This window comes from Amaranthus tricolor, chromosome 3 (genome assembly GCF_026212465.1).
Source record: "Amaranthus tricolor cultivar Red isolate AtriRed21 chromosome 3, ASM2621246v1, whole genome shotgun sequence".
NCBI classification, from domain to species: Eukaryota; Viridiplantae; Streptophyta; class Magnoliopsida; order Caryophyllales; family Amaranthaceae; genus Amaranthus; species Amaranthus tricolor.
The window spans coordinates 5,926,829-5,954,019 of NC_080049.1; the positions used below are offsets into that span (position 1 = coordinate 5,926,829).

At 29.1% G+C, this 27,191-nt stretch overlaps 2 protein-coding genes across 2 annotated transcripts; one reads left to right on the top strand and one right to left on the bottom strand.

Annotated features, from left to right (window-relative positions):
* Window positions 1–8,618: 8,618 nt before the first annotated feature.
* LOC130807261 (organic cation/carnitine transporter 4-like) lies at window positions 8,619–15,775 on the top strand. Its single transcript, XM_057672417.1, has 2 exons — window positions 8,619–9,057; window positions 14,329–15,775. Exons 1-2 carry the CDS (start codon window positions 8,670–8,672, stop codon window positions 15,492–15,494), a joined length of 1,554 nt encoding a protein of 517 aa, XP_057528400.1. The 5' UTR covers window positions 8,619–8,669; the 3' UTR covers window positions 15,495–15,775.
* A 4,067-nt stretch (window positions 15,776–19,842) lies between these two features.
* LOC130807262 (uncharacterized) lies at window positions 19,843–25,716 on the bottom strand. Its single transcript, XM_057672418.1, has 2 exons — window positions 25,081–25,716; window positions 19,843–20,034 (listed from the first exon to the last, which is right to left on the bottom strand). The coding sequence occupies exons 1-2, from the start codon at window positions 25,449–25,451 to the stop codon at window positions 19,977–19,979; spliced, it is 429 nt and encodes a 142-aa protein (XP_057528401.1). The 5' UTR covers window positions 25,452–25,716; the 3' UTR covers window positions 19,843–19,976.
* Window positions 25,717–27,191: the final 1,475 nt, after the last annotated feature.

Below are 27,191 nucleotides of genomic sequence, written 5' to 3' on the forward strand. Positions count from 1 at the left end.
GGTTTGGTATATACACGCTGTTAGTAACAACAAACTTAGAAAACGGGTCAAAAAATAGTCAAGTTTGTATTTACTGTTAGTAACAACGAACAAAACTAGACCTGGTCAAAGCAGGTCAAACCTTTATTCTCTATTACTAATAGCGAACAAAGCTTGACTTTCTTTAACTAGGTTTGCTTTTGTTCCCTGTTAGTAACAGTGAACTAAGTATTTGACTTTTGTTGAATTTTTTCTATGCTTTGAACTAGCCGTTGTAAAATTGAAAAATGACCATTATTAAGTTGAATATATCTGTTGTCATTATGTTCTATTAATACGTCATTATTTTCTTACTTCATTCTATCCAAACTCCATCATTCTTATGTTAGCTAATCGGTTTTAAAGGTGATATAAGGTATTATGTTAGTATTATTCTCAATTAATAAAGATTAATATTATTTTTGAATATTAATTGTGTTAGTATATTATATGTGTTCCGTAGATGTTAAAGAATCATTCTGTTGAACAGCTTTGTGATTGTGGTTATGAGTTGAAAATAAAACAGATTGGAGGGACTTTGATCCTGAACGTGAGTTTGTTGCTTGTCCATTCTACTTGAATGAAGGATCCGGTTGCACGTACTTTAGGTGGGTTTCTCCGAAGGGTACTCAATGGTGATACTTACCATACAAGTGTGCTCCGTCAATGGCGATAAGGAGTTTGGAATACTTGAACCCCTCAATACGAAGTTTAAAAGCCCAAAACACACGTTGAAAAGTTCTAATACTAGGACGAACGTACACACCAACATCATTATCTTCCTTAAAGAACCACTCAACTACAGTCCCGGGGTTAGAAACTTGCATTGCTTTCAAGAAGCATGGAAGGAGAGGATAAGAGTCTTCCCATGTCCATGAAGGGCTTGCTATTTAGCACACCATGCTTGCTTATAGGTCACTTCAACACCAAATTGGTCTTTCACCATCTGTCACACCACAGAGACCTTAATTGATGGGTCTTGAGCAACACAATTTCTAATAACATTGTTAATCACAAAAGATGTCAAATGAATATGTCCAGCTGATACATTGTCACTACTTGATCCACAACCCCCATGCTTCCCTTTGTATGTCACAATTTCCCATGTAGATGAATAGGAGTTCTTCCTAGCCCTTAACCTCTAAGTACACCCCCTCTTACACTTCAAGGTAATTTGATTGGAAGTCTAAATTCAGTACTCAACCTTCCTACGAATATGATACAATCTAACAGCTTCCAACAATGAATCCTTATTATCAAACGTCATACCCTTTTGAAACTCTCCTTCATTGGTGTAAGTTGTATCACATGTCCAAGACCTCCAAGAGTTTTCCTCAACATGTTCATCTAGAGGGGGAACTAAAGCATAATGTGAAGGAGCAACAATTTTTGGAATGTTGCCTAAGGTCATGTCATTGGTTAGGGCCTCCTCATCAACACCCACATCGTCCTTAGAAGGAGCTTCAACGAATTCATGACTCTTACTATTAACATCATCCCGAGATAACCACTTATTTGTATCTTCTAAGTTAACTGTAACATCATTTGAAACTTAAAGTTGAAGTTGATTGGGTTCATTAGAAGTAGAAGAGGACGATGGCAAAAAGAGATTTTGGGTTTCTTGGGTAGAGAAAGGTGTAGGAGAAGGAGCAGAAGAAGTTACATTCAAGAATGCATTTGTTTCTACAACATTGACATCTTGATTTCCTATGGGTACCTCTTCTATGTATAACTCCAAAGAGGGAATAAAAGTAGACTTTGAATACTCTCATATAGCATCTATAGCCTCATCATCCTCAACCAGAAAAGCTAACAATTGTCCACTCATATCGTATTTAAAACTTATATTAACAGTACTTCTTGTAGTGTCAATCTTAATTTTAGAACATATAAGAAGATTAAATTCATTCAAATCCATGTTTGAGTTGCATGCACGCGTTTTACGTCTTCCCCCAACACTTAACATTATTACTACTTGATCGAATTAAAGCATTCTAAAAAAAATACTATAGTCACATGAAATAAAGGCATTTCTACAAAATTACATACAAAGTCAACATCACCATCAAGTTCATAAGAAAGCAAATACGTTATTCAACAAAATTCACAACTACGGTGCACAACATTCACAACTACATTTAACAACAAAGTACATTCATTCATTTTCTACATAAACATATATATAATCTACAACATTGCCAAGAATATGACAAAATAGAAAAAAAATTTACATTCAAACATTTTCTGCATAAATACATGAATAAACAACATTATTAAGATCATGATAAAATACAGCTAAGTTTGACATAAATATACAATTTAAAGATAACTGACAACTAAATTTTACCATCAACAAACATACTTTAAACAAAAGCATAAATAACTAATAAAATCAATGAAAAGGTACCTTAATAAGCTATAGATGACCTAGGAGTAGTACTTTGCAAATTTTTTGGCCTACATTATGTAAAATAAGAAGAATTAAATTTAATACCTAAATTTAGAAATTAGAAACAAAAAGCAAAAAAAAAAAAAAAAAAAAAACCTGAAGACAATATAGGAAGATGACAGAACTAATAATTTGTAGGAACTTGAAAATTGATGAGATCAATTCAAGGATTGAATTTATTTTAATGGTGGAAACAAGAGGGAGATTTTTGTGGGTTTAAAAGTTAGGGTTTGAAGTTTGGGTGAAATGTTGAAGAAGGAGATCTGCCGTATTTAGGGTCATCTTAGTTCGTTGTTACTAACAGCGACTAAAGACTTTGGTAGAAAAAAGTCAACATCTTTATTCGCTGTTAGTAATAGTGAACAGATATGTTGACTTTTTTTTACCAAAATCTCTGTTCGCTGTGACTTACAGCAAAAAAACCTTTGATTTAAATTTCAGCATATACTTGGTTCGATGTTAATAACAACGAGTATATACCAAATTTAACTTTAAAGACAAACACGCTTATTTTGGAATTAAAGTTTGCTCAAAAGTTGAATTTTGACTATTTTTGTTAAATAGTCTTATTTGTTTTTCAAAGTTTCTACTTTTGTCCTCATGTCCTTTCTAAGGCCCTATTAATTATAGCCCTACGTTTATTATCTATATACTCTATTAGGAATTTTCCCTCTAAATATTGTTGGGGAAAATTGTTTTTGTAGTACCATTTACAAAAACAAAAATCTTATATAGATTTAGTCTTTAATATTTTAGAGTGCACTAACTTAAAAATAGTAACTATTTCCAATAAATTGTATTTTACAATACTTATCACGTGGAAAAACATATTACTCTACTTTATAAGGCTAGTGCACACGGCACACCAAAATAGTGTTTACCAAGTCCGTACTAAATTTTCTCTCATAGAAGATAGTGTCATGGATTTTTTTTTGCGTTTGAAATACAAAAATATTGTTTCAAATACAGTCCTATATTTGTTGTTAACATGGGCAATATTTTTTTTACAAAATATAAAGTTGAATAGATTTTTCCATTTAGCAATATTTTGGGAAAAAAAAAATCATATATTAGTATGATTTTAAATATTCTATTCCCTCCTATTCGCTTTATTTGTCCTATTTGATTTTTTAATACTACTTATTAATCACTTTTATTATGTGCTTTGTTCTTAAGCATTAAGTTACAACATGGTTATGCGGGATCTTATTTGATTCGTCTTATAGTAAATTTTCTTAATATTAACTTTTTACAATTTTTACTCACGCACAATTGAGAGATATTTAAGACTGAAAACGTGCTTTGGCAAATATGCCAAAACCAAATAGAACATTTAAAGTGAATAGAAGGGATTATAATCTTTTGTAAAAAAAAAAAGCCAAATTCTCTAATATGTAACAAAAAAAATTGGTTATCAAATAACTATTCACAAACTTTTGTGAGAAAGTCTCTTGGAAAGATTATCTTTAAATGGGTCGTCCTATAAAGGAAAATATAAAGTAAGTTACTCGATGGGCATTAATGATATTGTAAGTAAGCATTTAATATATTGTAAGTACTGCACGCTTATTCGGTGGGCAATAAGGATATTATAAGTATAAATTTAAGATATTGTAAGTAGGCATTAAGTATATGGTAGATAGTCATTAAGGATACGGTTAAGTACGCATTTAAGAATGATATAAGTAGACATTAAAGGTACTCTAAGTATGATATATTTTAAAAATATTGTAAGTAGGTATTAAGTAAATAGACATTGAGGAGATGATGTAATATTACATTAAAGCTATAGTAAGTAAACATTAAGGCTTAAAGGGTTAAGCCTAAGAGACATCTCTCAGAGAGATGGTCTTTCAGGAGATCGACTAATTTAATTATTTTGTATTCCTTAATATAGGTAACAAATATTGTTAATTAGGATTTTATTTTTTGAAATCCGTACAATTTACGGAACCCTTGTAATATATATTGTATCAATTTTTCTAACCTATGCACCCAGTGCATATGTTTGGACTACAAAATAGGTCATCTTATTTAAATTTTATTGAAATAATCTCTAAAGATTTATTATATTTACCAGTTTTATATTACAAATTACATTTCGACAAATTTAGCTATTTTGTAATCTTAATATATAGACTTTGTGCATAGATTAGAGAAATCGAAATTGTATTTGATAAGTGCAATTATTTGTATTTATTTATATCATTTTATACTTCTTAATGACGGTCGTTGTTAGTAATTTCGTGCTTATTTTGAAGATTTATGCTACATTATTCATTGTGGCTATTCATGTTGAATTTGAGTGGTTTTGATTGTTTAAAGCATCATTCTTATGGTTTTAATGATGGCGGAGTTTACTAAGGGGATTTTAGTTCGGGTGAAGATGTTCTACAAAGAAAATGAGTGAAAGAGTAAAAGTGTGTTTATAAGGCAAAAGTTTTGAGGTGAAATTTAATACATGTCTACTCTTTTGGTCATACCTTTTAATAGAAAGATCTCATTAATACAAGGTTTGCGGCATTAGAAACTGTACTTCAAGAGCTTTCCAAAGGTATAGTATACCCTTAATTCCGATAACCGAGTAAGAAATTACGATCGTTTGTAGTTTGCAGAAATTGTCAGCCAAAAAAGCTGACTCGGCTGCGTGGTCGTAGAAGAGGCCGCCGACTAGGTTTTTTCTTCTGGAATTAGTGCAACCCATTTTTCAATACTTTAATTTTGTATTATTTTCTTTTATCTTTATTGCTTAATTAACTTCTTAGGGTTTATTTAGTAGTTAATAAGAGGCAATTAGAGGAAGCCTCATTTAGAGGAGCACAAGGAGGGAGACTAAAAACCTCTTCTCCTTCTTCCTCCTTTATCTTCCTCTCCATTTGAAAACCATTTTAATTCTTGTAAGCTTTTAATTTCTTGTCATTTTAACTTCTTGTCTTTGATTTACTTTCTCATTATTAGTTTAATCTTTCTTTATCAAATTTGTATTAGTTTAATGTTTCCTTGTCATACTCTAATTGTTTTCTTAGAAATTGTCATTTAATAAATTGTTCTTTCTATTTTGTCTCTTTGATCTTTAATTGTGTGTTTCATAGTTTAGTTATTATTTTTCCTTGCAAATTTCAATATTATCATTTTCATTCATGTTAAGTATCATCTTAGGGTTTGAGTTCATTGCTTCCACCATGACCAGTAAGTAAATCAATTTTCTAGGGTTAGGGTTTGAAGGTATAGTTCAAATATGATTTGATTATTAAATGTGTCTATGAAATTAGGATTAATGTGATGGAATTGTACCATTAACCCTAAATTAAATATGCTTTGTTGGACTAGTCATAGAACTAGCATGTGAGATTAGGATGAACTTTGTTTTTGAGGATAAATTTTAGTTAAATTCTTATTAACTCATTCAATAAAACTAGCGTGTGAGAATTGAATTAATAGGGTTTAAATCTAATAGTTAATCAACAGAGCGAGAGTTTGAGATTAACAAGATCATATTTACTCACATAATTAATTCGACATTTCATAGACACTAATAAGAGTTTGATCATATTAGTTTATTAGTCAAAAATCAATCAAATATTTTTCTCCTTGAGCAATATAATTAGTAGAAATTAGCAAGTCTCTTATCCTAACTTTCTTATCTTCGACCGCGACTATACATACAACGTGCGCTTGCGGTTAAATAAAATTTGCACATCAGTATTATTGAATGATAAAAAGATAATCATTTCCCAAATCCCTTAGCCATTTCCTTGGTTATCTTGACTCGAGATATTGCCGGCCAGCTCAGATTTTAGCATATCGAAACCTTAACAATAAATCTATAATGTGAAACATAAAGGTTTAAATATGTAGGAAATCTGTGGCAAATCTAAAATACGTAGAAAATCTAAATTTTATTCTTTTCCTACTTGCAATTGTTTTTAAAATAAGCAAGTAATAGTTTGTATTGCAGAAGTCAATAGAGGTGGATGTCTCGTGCTTAATATAGTATCTCCTATTTAGCATAGTTGCTCCATTTCAGTTTAATACTATTCATCAATTATTTTTAAATTGCATTGCATTATATTTTTAATTTAAACTTCTTTCTATTTACTATTAAATTTCATTTGAATTTTTGATGCTATTTATCAATCTCTTTTAACTTATATTTTATTCTTAATTTTTATTTTAAAAAAAATTTAAGTAGGAGCTTATTTAATTCGTCTCGATGTAAATTTTATTAACATCAACATTTTATAATTTTCACTTAAATACAATTTGAGATGTTATGATTAAATATATACATTGACAAACGTGCAAAAATTAAATGGGACAATATTAGTAAATAGAAAGGCGTAAACTTTATAAACATAAAGACTAGCTCCTAATATTTCCAATTGGTTTTCTTTAAGAAAATTCCAGTTGTTTTAATAGTGAACCTTTTTAGACTCATATATAAATTCTATTTTTCTTTCTTTATTTAAAATTGTTCAAACTTATTTTTTATATTCTATCAATATTAATTAGTATTTTAACCTATATAAATCACGACTTAATACTATTAAACGGTTTAATAAATCTGTTACTTTATAAGATTAAAAACTACTCCACATATCGATAATCACAAAATAAAATAGATCGAGTCTCTTGCTTCACAAGTTCACACTTCGGGATATGTTCGAATCAGTCACTATACGCATTTTCGCGTGAATGCGCCCTTTTCATATATTATTATTCTTTAATAGAAACGTGTAACGCTCCTTTGACAATTTGTGGGACGGATGCGATATGTCCCTCGGTAAAACATATTCACCACTTATTAATTAAGAATTTCTTAGTAAATAACAGTTATTTGTGAGGTTAATAAATCACTCTTATATGATAGGATGTGATAGTAAAGATTTTTGTTATTTTAATTTATCTTTTTTGATTTTGTTTATTTTAATATGATTCTTTTCGTATTTTAGTGGTGATTTACAAATTACGATTATTGATTATGAATTATTGTTATCAATTATAGGAGTAGAAATTTTATATTCACACATGTTATCTATTTATTCTGTTTGTAAGTTGCAAGTTTTTTCTTTTTAGAGACCATTCTCGAGTCGAGGAACTTTTTACCGCACTTTTCTCTATGGGTACGATTTGTCATCATTCTTCCCTCCCCAGACCCTGATCATAGTTTTCTTTGAGCAAGATACACTGGGTATGATGATGAGATACATGTTTACCTAAGTATGTATTTACACATATCTTCACCTATTATGATTTATGATCGATTGAGTATGTCCACGTTAGACACACCTTAAATTCACTCTATATTATGTTATATATTCTCCATACTGTTATAATACCATATAAATTTAATTGTATAGCTATTTTTATTTAAAACATACAATGTGACAAAAATAAGTTAATATTCTTAATTTTTGTCAATAATTTAAAATTAAAATATACAAAATTAATATAAAACAATCTATTTATAGATATAGGACAGTCGTGTGGATATTGTGTTAGTAATTGATTGATAAAGGGTGTGTAATACCTCATAGTCTCATACCCACCACTTGAAACCTTCCTACTACCAATACATATTAGAGTTTTAACGTCTATACTACTATACCTACTCATTATAGTTATACCCGTATTATTTCTATATGAGAAGCATTTCACAGTTTCACTCTGAGATTTTATAATAAGATTCAAAAAGTTAAATGTTGATATTAATGTTTTATTAATGTTCATAATATTTATTTAAATATCTTTAAATAATTGTATTTTAATATTTCAATATTTTTTATAATTTATACATGTTTTCCAACTTTATTTAAACACATATTTTAATAATTATGGTCTATATTTTTTTACTAAATTTATTTTAATATTTTTTCAAAGCTTATGATCCTTACTTTTATTCTTATTAACTTTGTTATTTAATAAGATAATATATATCACCTTAAATAAACTAATTTTTCTTAATTTTTATTAGCATTCTTTTTTATTTTTTTAGGATTATTTATTAGCATTCCTTATGTTAATATCAATAGGGAAAGAGAATAATACTTCTAATTTGAAATTTTAAGAGTAAGTGGGGCCAAATGACGTTGATTGAGCTGGCCTCCGACAATTTATTTATTTCCAGTTTCCACTCATACAATCTGCACCCAGTAAACATAGCAAATTATTTAGAGAAAATAGCAAAATTCTCTCTTCAACAATGCCTCCTGAAAACCTCCAAGAGCCGTTGATTTCGCCGGTTACTGGCATATCTAACGGCCCAGAAAAGCTCACCATTGATGAAATGCTTCAAAAATACTGTGGAGAGTTTGGGAGGTGGCAACTTAGGCACTTTTTTTTAACCAGCCTAGGTTGGGCCTTAGAGGCTTTCCATACTATGGCTATGATCTTTGCTGACCGCGAGCCATCTTGGCAATGCATTGGGCCAGGGTGCCAGCCTACGGCCCAACTTTGTGGGCTTCTACCTGGGTCTTGGGAATGGGCTGATGGGCGGGCCAGCTCCACCGTTTCAGAGTGGGGGTTGGTGTGTGGTGATAAGTACAAGGTTGGAATGGTTCAAGCTTTCTTCTTCTTTGGTTGCATGATGGGTAAGCTATTTCATTTTTTGCTAAAATCGATACGATGCTAATAACTTTGATTATGAAAATAATAACAATGAACTGAACAAATGTTTGATAATGTATAACTTGCAAAGAGACACAAAGATTTAAGGAAGTTCACCCAATAATGGATACGTCCTCTGTCGTATGTAGTTTCTTGTTTATATTATATCAAAGGAGTATAAAATACTCTTACAAATGAAGCATTACAATTGAGTAAGAGATAAAATCAAAAGGATATGTGTTTGGCTTAGGGGTTGTGTTTTTATGTGTTTGTTGAGTGAGTATGAGAGCTCTATTACTAAGTACATTCAATGATAATTGCTCACTTAATACATGCTTAATGTTGAATAATGAATGATATGAAACAGCTCCAATGACTTGAAAGGTCAAAAAAGCATCCTAGGCATATCAGAGGAATCACTCGATCAAAACAGAGAGTTCGCTCGGTCGAACGAGCTATAGGTAGCTTCTAGATACATTCTGTTTATCCGCTCGACCAACCTAAGAGCTCGCTCGGTCGAGCGAGCTAGTCGAGCGACCTTTAGAATTCTTCTGTCAGTTTCTGCTTGAGCGAAGTATCTTCCAAAACCCTTTGCACTTCTTCATTAATCATTATTAACACTAATAATTCTCATGAATACTTCACCACAATAAATCACACTTAAACATTACAATCATTAAGTTACCAACTTAATCACCCACATTAACATACTCATTTGATTCCATCCCAAGAGTCACACATAAATGCACACATTAATTTTGCACTTAAGTCACACCATTCATGATACCATTCATAAAAACATCATTTTTTAGTCTGGGGCATGAAATTTGCTATATATTTATTTTGTAGATTATGTACTTTCGCCATTTTACTTGGGGCCTCTAACTATTAGGATGATTTATCCCACATCGACAAATTAAACATGGTGTGCATACTTTAGAAATTATTGGAGTTCTTCTTTCCATAGCCATATGATTTTGAGATAATATATATCTCCTTCACTTCTGAAGTATGTGCACCTCGTGTCTCCCCGTTAATGTGTTGGCATTGACAATAAGTCCAATTTAATTTAACATGATATTAGAGTCGATGGTTCGATTAAAAATGAAAAAATGATTGGTTAAAAAAAATCACGGTGCTCTAGGGATACAAAATATATTCGTTATGAATTTATACAATATGTTAAATATATTAGATACTACAAGATAATATAAATATATAAGTATGACTAAGTCATAACTTTATCTTAAATACAACTAACAATAATACAAAATAAATCATGTACGCATTTTTAATTAGTTCACGTGATGCAGGGCCAAGTACCAAACAAATTATTTTTCTTTAGAAAATATCGTTTTTTAAACATATACAATATAAAATCAAAATTTGAGATCATATAGTATCAGTTTTCAGTTTCACTCTAACGCACACTTGTATTTGTTTCACTTTTTGAAATGTGTGCTTTGAATGCATTGAAATAAATTAAATTTATGTTTGAAAACAAAGTAATTTTATTTAGAAATCTAAACATTAACTTATATTATTAACTTAAAGTTAATGTTTAGTAAATTAAAAGTATGAGAATGATTAGTACTTCTGAGAAAAGCTAATAGTAGTAAATCTTTTAAAAAACTTTTACAAAATAGTATTGTATTTTTGAAATTTCACAACTTAATGTATAATTTAACGTTTTTGGGCATTAATGTTACGACAACTTCAATTTCAAAAGTACAATGCTATTTTGTAGAACTTTAAGGAAAAAGATTATTGTATTGTAAGGAAAGAAGACAAGGGTAAAACGAAATTTCACAATTTTACATATAATTTAACTTTTTTGGGCATAAATGTTATGACATCTTAAATTCCAAAAGTACAATGCTATTTTGTGAAAATTTTTTTAAGATTTGCTACTATTGGAATTTCACAAAAGTTCGTTGTGATTATGTAAAATATCCCTTTACTATATTTTAAAAGATAGCTATAGTCTAGAATTTGAAAAATAATTATTATGTAATTGAAATTTATAATTAAAATAAAATACTTGCTCTGAAACACAATCTAGCGTTGTTTAATGCTAATTTCAATTTGTATTGATTTATTATATATCCAATCTCTTATGTTGACACTTGAGAGTAAGGTTGGTAGTACCAATCCAGCCAGTCTCCTGAGATCAGACCGTCTCTCTGAGAGATGTTTTTCAAATCCAACACATTAAAGCTTAATACTATACTTTTATTCTACATTTTTTTATAAGTCGGTTCATTTACATGTGATCTCTCAAAGAGACCGTCTCACACAAGAATTTGTGATACCAATTATGTTCTATTTAATTTATGTAGATGATCCTATATGTTGGCTTTAATGAAGACTATCTAAAGCCAACTTTAATTTATTTTAATTTATATGAACCCTATATGTTGAGGTGAAGAATGTAAAAAGTGAAATTGAAAATGAAAGCTTTAAAAAGGTTTAACAATGAAAAATAAATGAAAAATATAATGCAAAATATGAACACAAGTGTATATGAGGTATCTTGGATACCTCCCCCTCAAATGTAGTTTATTATATTGAATTCAAAAATTACAAGTATAATAAACCTCCCCTTCTCTTGAGAACAATCTCTCAAGACTACAAATACTAAAGCAAAGTAAGAACACTCTCAAGTTTCTAACAATGCAATAGCCCTCACAATATGTGTGTTTGTGATGAATGTTACTATGATTGATGAATCATATATATAGGCAAGGTATTCATTACTCTTAGTATTCCCTCATAAATCACCATAAACTCACATGTAACATCCCAATTAACCCCCTAATTAACTATGACAATAAACATTACAATAAACAATAGAGTAATGCACCACATTACTGCATAGTCACTATAAATTCTGACCAAAAACAGAATCTAATGTAGTCTGTTGGACTACTGCTCGACCGAGCCACTACCTTGCTTGGTCGAACGAGATTCCAGTGAAGCTACTGACTTGTTCTGGACATCCTGCTCGACCGGTTGAGCTAGGCTCTGCTCGATCGAGCGGTTGGTCGAGTCACTCACAATCTGCTTCTTTCTTTGTTGCTTTGATCAAGCGACTCTTATCAACCGTTCCAAACCTTAAACCACCCATATCCGACACATCTTTATCGACCCTCTCTAAAGTACAAGACAAAGCATATTCGCTTATATGTGTAAAGTTAACGTCATCATTAAGATTATTGACACTTGCTTTAACACATACTTATTTTATTTTTAAGATTTAGTAAAAGGGTAACATAGGCCGTTGTCTGTCTATATTGGCTCACATGTAAGTCTATAGTTGTACTTTCAAAAGTCAATCACTATTATTATACAATCTCACACATTGATTTGTCTATTATAAAATCCAAGTTACTTTGTTTTTTCACTTATAAAAAAATTAAATTGCTTTTATAAAATTTTAAGACTGCGAACAGAATTTATAATTTTATACATTTTGACATATATTAATCAATATTTTAAAATAATAATCAATAATCTCATTTTAAGTTTAATGCTTTATAAAATTTTTATTTCATCAAACTTATTATTATGGTGGTTGACATATAGTAAGTTGGCATTCTTTTAAAAATAAACAAATTTCTACAGCTCAAGTGAACAACCAACTTTTTCACTTTAATTTGCAAGTCTTAAATGCTCAAATCTGAATAACATAAAAAATAACCAGCAACAAATTTAAAAATTGAGCTACCAATTAAAATTAGGGATATTGTACATAATAGCAATAAATTTTTATGAAAGGACAGTGTTAGTAAATCTTAAAAAAAAAATTCCACAAAATAGCATTGTACTTTTGGAATTTAAACTGCCGGAATATTAATGTCCAAAAAATGTTAAATTATACGTCAATATGTGAAATTCCATTTTTACCATGGTCTTCTTTTCTTAAAATACAGAAACGTTCTTTTCTTAAAATTCTACAAAATAGCATTGTACTTTTGAAATTTAAGCTGCCGTAATATTAACGCCCAAAACACGTTAGATTATACGTTAAGTTGTGAAATTCTAAAAATACAATGCTATTTTATGAAACTATTTTAGATTTACTATCTTTAATCTTTCGCTAAAGTTTATTACTATCATGCAGAATGTCCCTTAAAATTACATATATTTTCATGGATTCATTCATCGACTTTAACTATCTGTTGTATTTTCTATGTATATCAAATAAAAAGTTACCCTATTAAGTATTCAATTTAACAAAATTATACAATAATAATATCCAACTCAAAAACAAAAGTATAACTCTTTGTTCCAATCGAGAAGCCAAATTTAAATTTACTATACTAAAAGTCATTTTTCATCTCAAAGATTTTACAATAATCTCAAAACTCCTTTTTTATTTTTCCCTCGTAACAATAATTTTCCAGGGCCTTTCAAGTAAATTTAAAAGCCCTTTTTGCTTATAACAATAATACTTCTAAATTTTGGGTTTTGAGCGGGGGCTCTTCTCTGCCATCCGAAAGGCCGGCCTTGTATAGAATTATCCTTCGCTACGGGCTATTTAATAAAAACTTTATTAATATTAAATTAGGTGCTACAATTGCTATTCCAACTAGTGTCTGTTAATTGATCTTCTTTGACATATACTTCTGTATATACTCTCTCTCTTTCACTTAAAATGTCTCATTTACTTTTTGGATATTATTCAATGCACCTATTCAATGTTTAATATCTTATTATACATAACGATATATTATAAAAAAATGAATATTAATAATTTTGTATTGAGATGAATTAAACAAAATCTCACTTGAATATATTTTAATCTATAGATTAAGAATAAAATACAAATTATGAGTGCTAAGTGAATAGTGTCAAAAAAGTAAATGTCCCATTTTGTGTGAAATGGAGAAAGTATAATGTAAAAATAACTAAGTGGGGTCTTATTTAATTCCTCTTAATACAAATTTTATAATATTAACTTTTTATTTTTTTATCCTATAAAATTAAAAATATTTAAGATGTGCATTAAATAGCATGAAAAACAAAAATATGACAGAATAAAATCAGAGAAAGTAATATCGAAAAATAATAGTTAAATTAGTAAATTATTAATAGTGTTCTATTCATTCTATATTACTCCATATCCATAATTGGCGCATTAAAGACTTTGCGCATGCCGTGTATAGCCAATTAGCTATTTAATGCAACTTTGATTATTTCTTTTTTATTTTTTATTTTTTTGGATTTTACAATGGTCTCTTTGATATTTTCAGGAGCAGGAATATTTGGTCATCTATCAGATTCATCTATAGGAAGAAAAGGCTCTTTAACAATAGCATGTCTATTAAATGGCATCCTTGGTTGCCTAACTGCCCTCTCACCAAACTACACAATCTACACCCTCTTAAGATTTTTATGTGGGCTCGGTAGCGGGGGCGTAGGCATGTGCGCCTTCGTCCTCGCCACAGAACCCATTGGCCCCACCAAACGTGGGATTATCGGTATGTCAACCTTCTACTTCTTCTCAACCGGAATTGCCCTTCTCTCCGGAATAGCCTACATTTTCCAATCTTGGCGATCTCTTTACGTCGCATCCTCAATACCCTCACTTCTCTTTGTTACAATCATCATCCCATTCCTTTCGGAATCTCCTAGATGGTACCTCGTACGAGGAAAAACCAAGGAAGCTACCCAAATCGTGCATGTTATAGCCCAATCCAACGGTCATACTATCCCAAAATCCGTAGAACTAATCCTCGACGATGATATAAACAAAAACAACAACATCGAAACCCAAAAAAAAACCGAAATGGGAATCACAGGTTCTTTACTAGATGTCGCAAAGTCACCCATCATAAGACTGCGCCTTTTTTTAGTCGTTATAATTAGTTTCTTTGTCGCGATTGTGTACTATGGTCTTAGTCTAAACGTTGTCAATCTCGAGACTAATCTCTACCTCAATGTGTTCCTAAACGCCATTGTTGAAATGCCTGCATACACATTGAATTCAGCATGGTCCGATAAATTTGGGAGAAAGCCGCTGACAGTAGGAACAATGTGGTTTAGTGGTGTGTTCTGTTTGGTAGGCAGTATGATTCAGGGGTATGGAAATTGGAAAGGCTTAGAAATGATATGTGGGATATTAGGGATTTTGGGTATGGCTGGAAGTTATAATATATTGTTTGTTTATGATGTGGAATTGTTTCCTACGGTGGTGAGAAACGCGGCTTTAGGATGCGCGACACAAGCGTCTCAGATGGGGGCGATACTAGCGCCGGTTGTGGTGCTCATGGGTGGTAAAGTGGCCTTTGCGGTGTTCTCTGTTTGTGGAATTGTTGGGGGTTTGTTGGCTTGTTATTTGCCTGAAACATTGAATCGACCGTTGTATGATACAATTGGTGGTATGGAAGAGGGTGAATCAAATAGAGGACTTAGGTAAATCTTTCACAAATTCTCGATTCAAATAAGACGATTTCACAGCTGAAATTATCACTATTGGGATGGCTTTATGTACACTTATTGTATTAAACTGATCATTTACAGTTTTAAAGCAACGAATCACTAATAAGTTTAAAGTGATGACTTGTGACTTTAAAGTGATCAATTAAAAGAACGGGCTAATTATATGAATTCATCTCATAGTAAAACGATTTACTGGTGAGAAATGGGCTAATTAGTTGTTATTATGATGTTGTTGTAGTCGAATGAAAGGTTTAGTCATCTTACGCCTCCAATTAGATATTAGGGAATTTGTGTTATTCTTTTGCTTTTGAAAAATGCTTATGCAAATTATTTTGGGTTATTTCCAAAACTTTTGAATATTTTTTATTTGAAATTTAAATATTTAATCCATGTAGAAGTTATACATTCAATTTAATAGCAAATGACAATTTAGTACCACCTTACTTTTAATGCACTTACCACTTTAATAATCTATATATTTCTTGAATTTCTTAAAAGAAGGTTAAAAAATGCTTAAATTTACGTTCTCAATTTATATATATCAACAATGTTGTGAATGAAGAATCAAGGATTTAGCAACAATTTTGAAATTTCTAAGATGAATGGTAAATTATTCCATGATTGGAGCTCAACTTGAAAATAGAATATATAGGATTTTGATGTAAGAATAAGCAAATTAATGCAAATATTTAACATAATGTTTACTAAGGTAACTTGATGTGTGATATCACTGATACGTCTTTCCAACTTCTAAGGCCTAGATTGTACTTCTTTCCGTTCCATTACACTTACTGTACTTGACTTTTACGCAACTTAATGTGTTATTTTGATTATTTATATATTGAACTATACATATCCAATAATTATATAAAAAAAATAATATTATGAAAGTATGTAATTAGACGATTCAAATAAGATTCCATTTAAATATATTTTTTCTTATAGATTATTCTATTAATAGAGAAATCAATGGAGTTATCCATGATAATAGGAACTACACTCAAGGATGAAGGATGTACAAGTATAGAAAATTTCTCTAAATTGTGTTTAGGCTAGAGGTATAGATCTTGTAACTAAAAAGATTACTGAGCATTAAACGGATAAATTTCACCATTATGGTAATGGTAATGAAAATATTGATTCTCCATTCCTAGTATTTTACATAAGTTATAAAATGGGGGAAATTTAGTAGAAAAGTAAATAACTACTATGTGTATCTGTTTGGTTTATTCGGAATTTTATTATATTTTGGAAATTGTAGAAGTATGTAATTTGAAATGTGGGCACTGTATTTGTACTTTAAAAATTGAAAGATTTGAAAAATATTTTGTTTTAGAAACTTGAATGTTAGAAAACTTCATATATTTTCGCGCAATTTGTATAAAGACAACAATTTTTTTATGAGACTGTCTCATTGTAAGACGGACCCATACAAGCAGCCCAAAATCATTTATATTTTAAAAAAATTTTAACTACATCTTTTGCTTTTATTTTTTAATAAATTATAATGGCCAGCCTAATTAAACTGTCTCACAAGACACTCTTAATAAAAAATTTTGTCTATTTATATAGGTTTGTAGAAAAAAAAAAGTTTTGAACTTAGATTCAAACTTTAGAATCGTCGCACCCTAATATTTGAATGCTCTGGGTTCAATAAAAATATTGGGTTGGATATGGATCTAATTAGACCCAGATCCAACTCATGCCCATTTCTTGTAAGTTTCATTATAATTTAGAAAAAATTCATTTTAAAAATTCCAACTGTGACTGTTTTAAACTAAAAGTAAGAAGCCCTACTTCTATTTAATATTTGAAAATTGCAACATGAAATAAAAGCATTCTATTAATTGGTAATGCTTATAAGAGGTTAAAAATGATCATGTATTATCGTTCTACTAGCTCACAAGTCTTAAAGAAAAAAAAACATACCTCCATATAAAGTTGTAAGTATTAAGATCCTACCTAGGATTAGAGGTGTTCGTTCGGGTGATCGGGTCGGTTTCGGATTGATGTCATTCGGTTCAGTTGTATTTCGGATCGGTTATTATTCAGATGTGTGTTACTACGGGTCACACTCGGGTCAGGTTGGTTAGTCACGGTTCTGTTGAAGATCAGTTATTTGAGCTATCGGCTAAGCATCGGTAAGGTGTAGGTTGAAGTTCGTGTCGAGTAGTCAATCGGTCTCGGACTGTCATCGGTTAATAATTGGTTCGGTTTTACCGGGTACAGATCGAGTTCGGGTATTATTTTCCAGTAGAATTCGGCTACAAATTACTAATTACTATAGATCGAGTCAATATCAGATTAAGTTGCTAGACATTTTTTAATTGATGTAAGATTCCCCTTAGTTAAGGCAAAATAGTTAAAATGTAAATCAGTTAGTGATTATTACTTTGTTATTTTTACTTATTTGACTATAAATTAAAATTAAAGTTTTATTATTTTTCATCTAATTTAATTAAAAATAGTTATATAGACATTGACAATTGATTATTAACTCTAAATATATGAAATTATGTATGTATAAAATTTAATTTATTAAAATTTCTATTACTTTATTAGATTAACTAATAAGATGATTCAATATGAGTCGATCATACCTTATGTTAAAATTGGGTTCAGGTTTACAGCATTTCAATTTAAAATTCGTTCGGGTTAAGTAGGTTTTAGCCGGAACAAGTTTTGTTTTGAGCATGATTCGGGTCGGGTATGACTCGGGTCGATCACTATTAGGTTCGGTAATCTCGGTAAACATTTATATGTCAGTTATAAAAATCGGTCGCAGTTCGGGTTCGATTTTACGATTTTCGGTCGTAAATCGGTTCGGGCGCAACTTCAATTCGGATAATGTCGGTTCGATAAACCTAAAAAATAAACATATTTTCGTGTCGGTTAACTTTCGGTTTCGGTTCGGATTGTCGGATCGAGTCACATTTGAACAGCTCTACCTATGATTGATAAGGGGTTAGAATCACAAAATTCTACAAATATATTTTGATATGCTATAAAATGATTGATTATCGGTCACAATTATTCATATTAGTTCATTTTTAAAGTTTTAAGCTGTAAATAAATCAAACATTTATTTGACTTTATCTTTTAACTGATTTAAAGAAATTCTATTAATAATTATTTATAAACTGCAAATTAGTGAATACACGAATTTTCATAATCATAAAGATGATGTATTTTTAACTTTTAAGTTATATTATTAGGTATGTATTTAAAGAAATTCTTGTAATAATTATTTATAATTGGAACTATCCTTGTAGGATTGGATTGTTGGATCGTAGGTTTTTGTTATGATCCTTACGATCCTATTACCTACATTCTTTATCTTGGTAGAAATTGTACAATTCTACAACCCATATTAAGATTCTACTTAAGATTTGGATCGCTCGTCTGCTTTTAGATCGCCGAGTTGTAGAATCATAGATCAGAATCGAGATTCTGATAACCATGCTTCCATAACTGACAATCACCAAGCTCAAACCCCTATTGTCGACCACCACCCAGCCCCAAACCCTTCGTCAACGAGCAACCAAGAACCCTTCGCCTGTTGGAATGGTTTATCGCATATCAACAAATTAAAGATAGTATGCATACCTTATAAGTTATTGGAGCCCTTTATTCCTATTGCCATATGATTTTGGAAAGATATATATATATCCTAATGGCTTATAAAGTGCGTCCACCTAATTTAATACCGCCCTTACCGCCAACAATCCAAAGTCCTTAATGGCAAGAATCCATTGCCACCCTCTTACTTGCTCAACCTGAACCCACCATGAACCTTAACCCAACACTTTTAACCCCTGTCGGCACCCTTTATCGTTGATCAACCCACCATCTGCCCCCACCATCGCATCTAGCTCCGTCTCACCACCTTAGACTTTCAAGTTTCACCAACAACAAATTAGCCTACCCACCCCTCGCCTCCTCCTTCCCAATGTCGGTTTGCCCATAGCTCCATCCTGTTCCTCTTCAACCCTATTCATCAAACACTCTATGACCCCATTTGCATAACTACAATAACCCACCTCATCAACGCCTTTTCTACCCCCATCTACCTAGTAATCAAGCAAATTTGATAGTCAAATGAAACAAAAGTGTGTGTGGTGTTGGGTGTCGTGGTTGCCTGATTGGGGAGGGGTGGTTTTACCTTTTTATATTTTATACTTTTGTCATTTCAAAAATTGAAAATTAAAGAAAAAATCAAATATTAATTTAAAATTGAGATTTTTATACTCAATTAACACATATAGTTAGAGATTTTTAAAGGTAATTTTTCACTATAATTTATTGGCAAAAAGAGCATGAGAGGATACCCATCAATATATAATATACATTCACTAACTCAGATGAATTCCATATATTATAGTGACTAACTATTCTTTGAAATTCATTTACTTACACAAGTTTCACAAGGAGAATAGCTTACAAATATATTGTAAAATTATCAAAACATGAATGGAGCTGCTGTAAATGCTGGGAACATCATTGCTAAAGGTTCTCGCCTGCAAACATTCAATAAAATAAATTCGGTTTGATAATATAAATAAGTTATCCAATAGTAAGCCAAAATGTTATGGTTAGTATAAGAAAATATGAAGGAAAATATTAAGGGTTTCTTTGGAAAATAGTTTCGAACCAACTAAATCAAAAAGCTTAAGTTGATGGTTGAGGCCCCATGATAAGTTATATATTCTAATACACCCCTTATACGAAAGCCATTTAGGCTTGAAGTGTCGATGCGACATAAACCCTCCTCATATCTAGTGTTGACTATTTCACTTTAAATGAGGGGTGGTTGAGATTCGAATCCGTAACCTCTTATTTCACTAGCTTCTAATACCATGTCAAGAAACCAACTCAAATAAAAGTTAAGCTGATGATTGAGGACCCAAAATATGTTATATACTCTTAAAAGCTATAGTTCATGGTTAGTTTGACCATCTAAAAGTATTTGACAAAAACTAATCAAAAAGCTATTATGGATAGTTATTTGATTTTCAGCCAACTTAAAAGCCACTTATTTATCAAATATTTTTTTACTATTTAACCAACAAAAATACAAAAATTAAAAATCAATTAAAAAGCAAATAAAAAAACTAATTGCCACCACCTAATCATTTACTAGTAACACAAAATGGAGTACTCCCTTTCTTCTTTCGAAATTTTGCTATAGTTTTGGATAACATATTTAATTTTGCTACTTTTTATTTAAGTTGTGGTAACACATCCTCGCTCCCACTTTGTGTAATTTTTATGATCAAGTATTGCATGACTCATTTTTAAATTTAGACTCATTAACCTTTTCGAACTTTTTTTAGCATAATATATGATTTATTTTGAATTATTTTTAAGACCAAAGACTTAATGAGTCATTAGGTTTAATTAAACATGGATTACGTATAGAATTATTTTATGACTAAATAAATCAAAACTGTTCTGGCATCATCATCCTCTAAAATTGGCTATATTCACTATTTTATAAAATAATTTTCATTCATAATGTTATGATCATAGTGTCATTGTTATTATTATAGTACTTAATGATGCAAATCACTACACTATTATTAATTATTTTTCATACATGCTAATGCATTATTTCTGATTGTTCATTACCTCTAATTAATTAAGTATATTGAAAAATTATAAAAAATTGATATTAATAAAATTTACATCGAGATGAGTTAAACAAATTAAATTTCATTTATATGTTTTAACATAAAAATTAAGAATATAACTTAACACATGAGTGATTGGTGAATTACCTATTTTTAACATAAGAATTAAAAATATAATAAAAAATATAAGTAATTGATTAAAAATGTGAAAACAGTTAAATAATAGTGATTGGCATAACAATTGACTAATTCTTTCTTATCTCTAAAATCCATTTTTTTTTACTAATTAATGTATGACACCCTCACACGCCAGAATGATATTGATACTTGATCTATAATTATTATCTTATATTATTATTATTATTATAAACAACTACTACATACTAACATTTACGGCTAATTAATGAATCCAACTTGATATTGTTAATTAATCAGAATATTTGATACATTATTATATATTTCTATGTCATAAGAAACTTACACGTTATTATATTTTCCTCTACCTTATTTTTACTCTAGATTTTATTTATGCTTACACTTTTATTATTATTTAGCGACGATTATGGTATTTTGCTATCAACTAATTATTCCTTTAATACTTTTGTCAAGTCAAAATGGTGCCAGTATTGTTATGAAATGGAGATAGTATAATCTTATTATCAAGTTAAAATTTTTTAATTAGTACTTCATTTGATTTAAAAGGGTTGACTCGAGTATAAATAGGGTAATTAAAAAATGAGTGAAATTTGTAAAAAAAAAAAAAAAAAAAAAAGTACTTCATATTTTATGAGAATATAGAAGAAATATATCAATTAGATGAAAAGGTAAATTAATTGTGTGAATAAAAATCAAAGAAAAAAAAGTAGATTTTGAGTAAAAATATATAGCAAATTTAATAGAACGGATAAAAATATAAGTCTAATTTTTTAGTAGAGAGTCAATAACATGTAAAATTTATTTTCGCGAGCATTGAGAAGTTGATATCAATATCAAAGACTGGTCATGTAGGAAGCAAATTGAAATCTCACAAGAAAAATAAAGTCAGCAAAATCAAAGAAATACAAGGATTTTTCCCCTCATGGAATATACGAAAATTACCTTGTCAAATATAAGAATATAAGAATATAGATTTAGAAATAATTGTTAAAATTTTATGAATTCTTTAAACTTATAATGAATAATATTTAATTAACAAGTTGGCCAGACTAAATTCAACACTTTAAGCAAGATCTATCACTTTAGAGCACGTATGACAACATGCATTTAATAAATATAGTTATAATTTCTTCAATTTTAAAAAGCCTACAATATTTAAAAATAATTAGATTTTATTAATTTTTTATTATTTTCTTAATATATATGAAAAATATAGTCATTAAGTCTTGTTCAATTTGACAAGATGCTTCATCCTATAGTATCAATTTATTTTAATAGGTACATAAAAGGGTAATAATATATTAAGAAAGATAGAAAATAATGTGATTAAAAAAATCTATTCAAACCAAACAAAACCTTAAAATTTGACAACTTGAATGAAATGATTCTGAGAGTTAAATATAAAATGAGTTGAATATACACGCTGAATAACTCGATAATAACCTTTTTTATTTTATATGTTTGTAATTCAATATTAATACATTAAAATTTCAACGAATCAATTAAATCATAATGGTCTAAATGTAAAATTCTCCAAAAACATAATATAATTGATTTTTTTGGATTCAAAAACTTTGATGTGTTAGCCATCATTCAAATATTTCAAAAGGAAAATCTTATCCACCAAAAAGTTTTGGCATTTAGTATCTCTATGTAAAATATTCATTTCTTTCGAATGTTCCATCAAAAAGTTAGAGTAATTAATAATAAGAGCACACCAATATATAAAAGTTGATTGAAATTTATGTTGCTTCCTTTAAAGAGTTTTATTATTTCTATTATACTTGTTTTACTTATGCTAAAAAGTTGCAACTATTTTATAATTGTCATTTTAGTTTATTAAATTTAGTATGATTTTTTCTAATTTATATTTTTTTACTAAGTATTGTTATTTAAGAATGAGGAAATTTTTTATAACCTTATTAAAATTATGTCCAAAATGTAAATGCCCAACTACCTAGATTCATGGGCGAATTCAAGAAAAAAAAATGTTACTAGTAACTAAAAAAAATACAAATGAAAGGTAAATTTTTAAGGAGAGATTCCTAGTTTTTTTGTGTGAAAGGTGATTACCTAACCAACACAATCAAGTTTATTTTTATTTTAATAATTATAATACTTTTTGAATTTATAATAAGGTTTCGCTTGGATTGTGATTAAATATTTTAGGGGTTACAAACTAATGAAACAAAGGTTATTAGATATGCAAATGAAGTAATTGAAATAATTTTAAAAGAGGAAGAATGAGAGTAAACTAAAACAGATGAAAAAAAAAAGAAGGATAATTTCCCACATTTAGAGGAAAAGATTTTCCCCACCCTCGAAGAAGGTAAGTTTGTGCCTAAAAATTTGATAACTAATTGCTATTTTATCTATTTTCATTACTTTCAAACTAATTCTTCTACCTCTTTAACAATCAAATTTCTTTAATCATCTAACTTAACTAACTTTATTTGTACTTTGACGTTTATTTACTCATTTAATATTTACACACAATCAAGCAGACTTTTAAAAGAAAATGTGAAATAGGTAATTAAAAATTAACAAAACATAAAAAGTCCGCATTTAAAAATTATTTTTGATATATACTATCTGTAATGTTATATACGTACCAGGTCTAATAGATCATTAATTCTATATGATAAAAATACATTGAGTAATGGAGTATTTGTTTATAAATAAATGATTTTTAAAATAAGAAACAACAAAATAAAGAAAACAAGAAAAGACAAATCAAATTAATTTACATACAATAATTTTATTAAAACTACATGATAAATAATGATAGTGATATGATACCTTATTCTTTTTAAATTTAATACATATATTCATACTCTGTTTTCATTCCATCTTGAAAATCCTTTCAACTTTGTTTTCTTCGCCCAACAAAATTTAAAAAGTTGAAAAATAAATATAAATATAAATAATAATCATCAGGTCATGTATGAAATTATCTTATCATACTCATACAATTAACCTATTTTTATAATCGATCATATAATTTTAAATCGTAAGTGATCTTTTAATAAACTAAATATACACATGTCACTGTAAAAGGATAGTTTCACCATAAATCCGTCTCATTTAAAAATTTATGATAATTTTTTGACAATCAACATAATACAACAAAAACAATAATGGATGTGCGTATCAACATATAATTACTGATCCACATAATTATTACTACACAAAATACAATAAAAAATGATAATACTCTCCATTTTTTTTCAAATGTGTCATTTGCTTTTAAGTTAGTTTTTATCAATTACTCTTATTTTGTATTTTATTTTTAATAGTGTATTAATACATAGTCAAATGAGATCTCGTTTAATTAATCTCAACATAAAATTTATTAATATTTAGTTTTTATAATTTTTAATTATACACAATTATCGCTATTAAGCATTGAATTAGTACATTAAAAGATTATGACTTATTTAGTGGTCCAAAACTTTTGAATTTAGTTAAAAAAACAAAAAAAATTTATAAATTACAATCTTAAAATTCAAGTCAATTAAAGGATTATGACTTATTTGGTGATCGAAACTTTAAAATAATTGATAGCAATTCTATAATTTAGCCTAAATGGGGTAAACTTCTTTTACCAAGATAATTGTAAATTTTAAAAAAAATTAATATTATCGTTCACAAAACTTTAAAAATATAACTCCCAAAGTATTAAAATCACTATAAGAAAAAATATCAATCATGCAATAAAGACTTGATGAAGAGTGCTTCAATAGAAAAGGAAATAAGGATAGAGGATGATATTCATACCCATAATCATAAGACCGGGTACGGGCATTGACTTGAACCAATGAAGAAGACCCACAACGTTTAACATTCCTAGGAGTCGGAGATACCACCGGAGTAACCGGTTTACGGTTAACTGGCCTCTGAGAAGTATTAGAGGCAGATATTGCGTTATCTTCCGATATCGCAAAAAGTGTCGGTTTCCAATCCGCCGCCGACGAAGAACCTCTAGTTCTCCCTCTTTTCCGACGCCTACGATTCGACACTTCCGGCCCGGAAGTAACGAGTGTGAGGGTCTCTTCCGTCGTAGGCGTCGCTGGAGACGACGGTTCGTCGGATGAATGGGTGTTTGTGACGGAGCTACGGCAAGTCACGCATTCGAATAGAAACCTCATGGAGTTATGATTTTAATGGTAGAAAGGAGAAAGAGAGTAAGGTAGAAGCGATTGAAAAAAGAAAGGAGAAATTTATAGGTGAAATTAAATATGAAATAATTATATTTTTAGACTTTAGAGGGATTTATTTTGATTTATTGTGGGTGATGACTGATGAGATGTAATAGTGAAATTTGATATTGATTTGATGATCATAATTTATTTCTCTTATTTCTTTTCAACTACTTATATTGATTTTGGTGATGAATGATGATGATATGTTGGGTCGTTAAATTAATGGGACGTTGTTTCGGCTTTATTTTATAGAGGAGATTTATTTATTGGTTGATAGTCAGAATGGTCTTAAAAAATGTGTGGTTCTGTGTAAAATTTTTATTTTACACCTTATTTATATTAAATTTATTTATTTTATTAATAAATTTACCATTTTTTTTAATTAATTTTTTTTATAATAGACTCAAAATTCTTAATTTAAATCTTCTCTTTAATTATTCCGAATTTTCAATTCAAATCTCTAATCCTTTGATTATCCATTTCAAACCATCTTTAATTCTTAAATCTTTTCAAATTTTGTAATTTCTTTCAAATATTAAACTTTAAAATAGTATTTTGTTTAAAATCTTTTTATAAGCACTAAAATATTATTTTATTATTTTATAGTACGAAAAGTAAAATTTTATTATTATATTCAAATTTTATTATTATATTCACGGTTTTGTAAAACGTTACGTTTTAACTTTCTTCCTTAAACTAACATTACTACTTATTATTTTAACCTTATAATTTTGATTTAATTATTTTATACATAAAAATGAGTCGTATTTTTATTATTAAAATTAAGTATAGTTTAAGCAAAATTTTCTAAATAAATTACATATTTGCATGATCAAATTTACCCATCATTTTGAAGTATATTCACTTGTTCATCACTTACATAAGCTATCACTAATTCCTTACACAAGCTAACCTTCTTCTACACTCTAAACTCTTACACATTCACTTACACACTCCAACTCTTACATATTCACTTATACACTCTAAATCACTTACATAAGCTAACCTTCTTCTATACTCCAAATACTCCTTTTCATACAATCTAATAAACTATAAAGTTGCCCAAACTCATTATAAATACCCCCCTTAGCCATGTCATTATCAAATCTTTCTAACATTTTTTCTTATATTTCACTTAAAATCTTACTACATTAATACCTTTATTATTAATTGAAGAAATTCAACAACATGGAGCTTAGAACACTCTTTCTTATCTTTGGAGCATTATTATCTATCTTGGAGGGTCTTATTTCTTATTATTTCCTAATATGTACTTAGTACTAATCCTTGGTGTTAGTATGGTATAACTTCTTACGCTACTCTTTTCGTGGAATTTTACATTATATTTATCTTATAATATGCAAAGTATGAAATATGTTGATAAGTTTTAGTGGAAGTTAGTTTAATAAAATTATGATCAAGATTATATTAAGTATGTGTATGCTAAAAGTATTTTTAGTATGTTAATTTAGTAATCTTTGAACAAGTTTAGGAAGTTGGGTACAAAATTATATTCTAGTGATATTAGTATGATTTATGTTATAAACTAGTGCTAGTATGTTTATGAGTTATGTGTTACATTAGAAATGTTATTATATTTAAGAATTTGTTTTATGTTAGAATTTTTATTAATATGTTTATGTTAGCCTTCAAACTAGTTTATAAGGTAGTAAGTTATTTTATGAA